General features: G+C 38.5%; 1 protein-coding gene across 1 annotated transcript in view; it reads left to right on the top strand.

Moving 5' to 3' along the window:
• XRCC5 (X-ray repair cross complementing 5) overlaps positions 1-3141 on the top strand; it is a 99958-nt gene that overhangs the window by 18879 nt on the left and 77938 nt on the right. Inside the window, exon 8 of the mRNA XM_017534951.2 lies at positions 1001-1139. Within this exon, the coding sequence (XP_017390440.2) occupies positions 1001-1139 (139 nt within the window). The remainder of the gene's footprint in view (positions 1-1000; positions 1140-3141) is intronic.

Below are 3141 nucleotides of genomic sequence, written 5' to 3'. Positions count from 1 at the left end.
CCGCAACCTCCACCTCCTGGGTTCAGGCAATTCTCCTGCCTCAGCCTCCTGAGTAGCTGGGATTACAGGCACGCGCCACCAGGCCCAGCTGATTTTTTGTATTTTTTGTAGAGACGGGGTTTCACCATGTTGACCAGGATGGTCTTGATCTCTTGACTTCGTGATCCACCCGCCTCTGCCTCCCAAAGTGCTGGGATTACAGGTGTGAGCCACTGCGCCCGGCCAAGGGTAGTTCTTTATTTATTTTAGGTTCCATCAAAGCCTAGCCTAGAATAGTGTCCCTAGGAATGTGAATACTATCTCCCCCCTTTCCTGTTTGGCTTCCTTTTCAAATATTTTTGTTGATTTCTGACACAGATATATTGCTTCCTTTTTTTTTTCTGTTGGAAACTATGGTAAAATGTGTAGTCCTCTTTTTATTAGATAGTCTGGCTGGACACAGTGGCTCATGCCTATAATCCCAGTACTTTGGGAGGCAGAGATGGGCAGATCACTTGAGGCCAGGAGTTTGAGACCAGCCTGGTCAACATGGTGAAACTCCGTCTCTACTAAAAATACGAAAATTAGCCAGGCGTGGTGGTACACGCCTCTAGTCCCAGCTACTTGGGTGACTGAGGCACGAAAATCGCTCAAACCCAGGAGGTGGAGGTTACAGTGAGCCAAGATCATGCCACTGCACTCCAACCTATCGCCTGGGCGATAGAGTGAGACTCTGTTTCAAAAAATAAAAATAAATAGTAAATAAAAGTATCAGATGTTTTATATAGAAAGTGTGAATATTTGTGGATTACCTTTGGGAGAAAATGAAATGCAGAGTTATCCAGTATATTTTGTTATGAAATAAACTATAATTTTCATAAAAGACATGAGCAAACAAAATAATGTAGCTAGAGTAATTGTTCTGGATTTTTGTCTGTGCCAGAGAGTATATTAGGTTTTCCTCTTCTGTCAACTGGAATCCTAACTTTCCTTGTTTTCCCTTTGTGTTCTGGAATGTAAGATTCTACAGGAGAGAGTTAAAAAGACTTGGACAGTTGTGGATGCAAAAACCCTAAAAAAAGAAGATATACAAAAAGAAACAGTTTATTGCTTAAATGACGATGATGAAACTGAAATTTTAAAAGAGGATATTATTCAAGGTATTTCAGTAAGAGTTTTCACTGTCGCCTAAAAGACATTTTCTTCAATGTGATACAATGCAGGCTGGGGTTTGTATTATTATTTGTTTAGAGTTATTTCTTTGAGTTACAGAGGCATAACTGTTTGAGAGGATAATGAGACCTGGGACCTTTAGCTCGTTTGTTGAGTCTTAGGTAGGTTGGTTCTCAGGAGTACACTTGGGTGTTCCATCTCTGTGAGGTTGAAATGACTCAAGTACAGTACTCAATACTTGGCTTTATTTTAAAGTTTGAAACTCACTAGCTAGGAGGATGTTTAAATTAATATGGCTGAACTAAGGTTTTTCTTTTGTTTATTTTTCATTTTTGACTTTCATGGTGATTATTCTTCTAAGTGCCAGTTTCAGGTTTTATATCCTACCAGATACGTTTCCTTAATTTAAAGGCTGAAAATTATTTGTATTTATTATATTGCTTCATATTAAATAGGAGTTTTAAAGTTGTACTCCTATGTTGTACCCATTTGGATTGAATAGTGTGTCTAGATGGCATCTTTATGCAGAGAACTTAGAAACCAGCTGAGGATATCTGTATGTTCATGACCTAAAATTACTAAGATACCAAATGATGGTTAAGATAGAAACCAGAGCCCTTCAATAAATATTTTGCCAGGCTATTCATTGCCCAGTATAGTTTTGATTTGCAAGTCTTAAAAAGAATTATTTCCCTCTGTGGTACTGTATCTCATCTTACTATGTATATTTGTGTGTGTTGGAGGAGGGGGTGTTTAAAGGAGGTGGTAGTTATGATTCCCTTCTCCTGATGAATTATGTGTAGAATATAATTAATACCCTACAATTTCTACTAATTCTTTAATTCAATTCTGTAGCATAGAACATGAATTTTGGAATCAAACCTGGGTTAGAATCATGGTTCCATCATTGGTTAATCATTTGATCCTAGCATAATGACTGGCTCATAGTAGGAAGAATACCATAATTAAAGGCACAAGACCAGGAAAGTAGGGGGACTTCTCAGAGAAATAAGTAGTCCAGTTGGGTTGGTGTATTGAGCATGTACAGTTTAGTACTTGAGGGTAGCATCTAATGGACGCCTGCATTTTCTCCTTTAATCATCTGCAACCACCTTATAGAGCATGCACTCTTTGTTATTTCCATTTTATAGATAAGGGAACTGAGGCTGAAAGATACTTATTCACCTATTCATTGTCACACAGCTCACAACTAGCAGGACTTCAATTTAAGGCCCGTACTGCTTTGGCGTCTGTGTGCCTACATACCATTCTGCATTTGGACTCAGTAATGAAGGGCTTTGGATAATAGGCTAAGAGTTTATACATAACCTTGAAAACAATGTGGAACCACTTACAGTTTTGAGGAGTAGGATGTCACTGGGGCTATGTTTTAGGAAGATTAATATGACAACTGGTTGTAGGATGAATTGGAAGGAGAAGGATCTAGAGATGACGATGGATGCGAGTTCTTTTGGCTGTTAGCAAAGAAAGCAACCCTGGTTATCTTAGGCAAAAAGGGAATTTATTGCTGGGGCAATGGAGAGGGAAGAGTTAAAAACTGCTTGGGTTTAAAGAGCATAGAAGTACATGTTTTCACCTGTACCTTTTTGCGGTTCCTTTGCCAGTCCTCCACTTTCCAGCCCCTGATCAGCTAGAGGTTTTTTTTCTTGGACTAAGGGACCAGTATATACATGTGGGCAAAGGAGTCTGGTTAAATGTTGTAGTCTATTGTATACTTTTTGCCATGCACAAAAGTTGGAGTTAGGTGCCCTTTAAGTAGATGAACCAGAAAACATAAAACAGTTTTAATTAGATCCTTCAAGTTACAGTTACACTATTCACACGATTCAAGTAAGAAGATGATGATGACAGAGATAAGATAGACGTTTAGTTTTGATAGCAGTCTTCATCATGTGTCATACATTTCCCTGTTTATGTTGGAATTTTTGGTTTTGTCACTAGCTTTTTTTTTTTTTTTTTTTGAGACGG

The sequence above is a fragment of the Cebus imitator genome, unplaced genomic scaffold (assembly GCF_001604975.1).
Source record: "Cebus imitator isolate Cc_AM_T3 unplaced genomic scaffold, Cebus_imitator-1.0 Scaffold89, whole genome shotgun sequence".
NCBI classification, from domain to species: domain Eukaryota; kingdom Metazoa; phylum Chordata; class Mammalia; order Primates; family Cebidae; genus Cebus; species Cebus imitator.
Note: the sequence above shows the minus strand (reverse complement) of the source record. Positions and strands in the feature narration are given on the sequence as shown.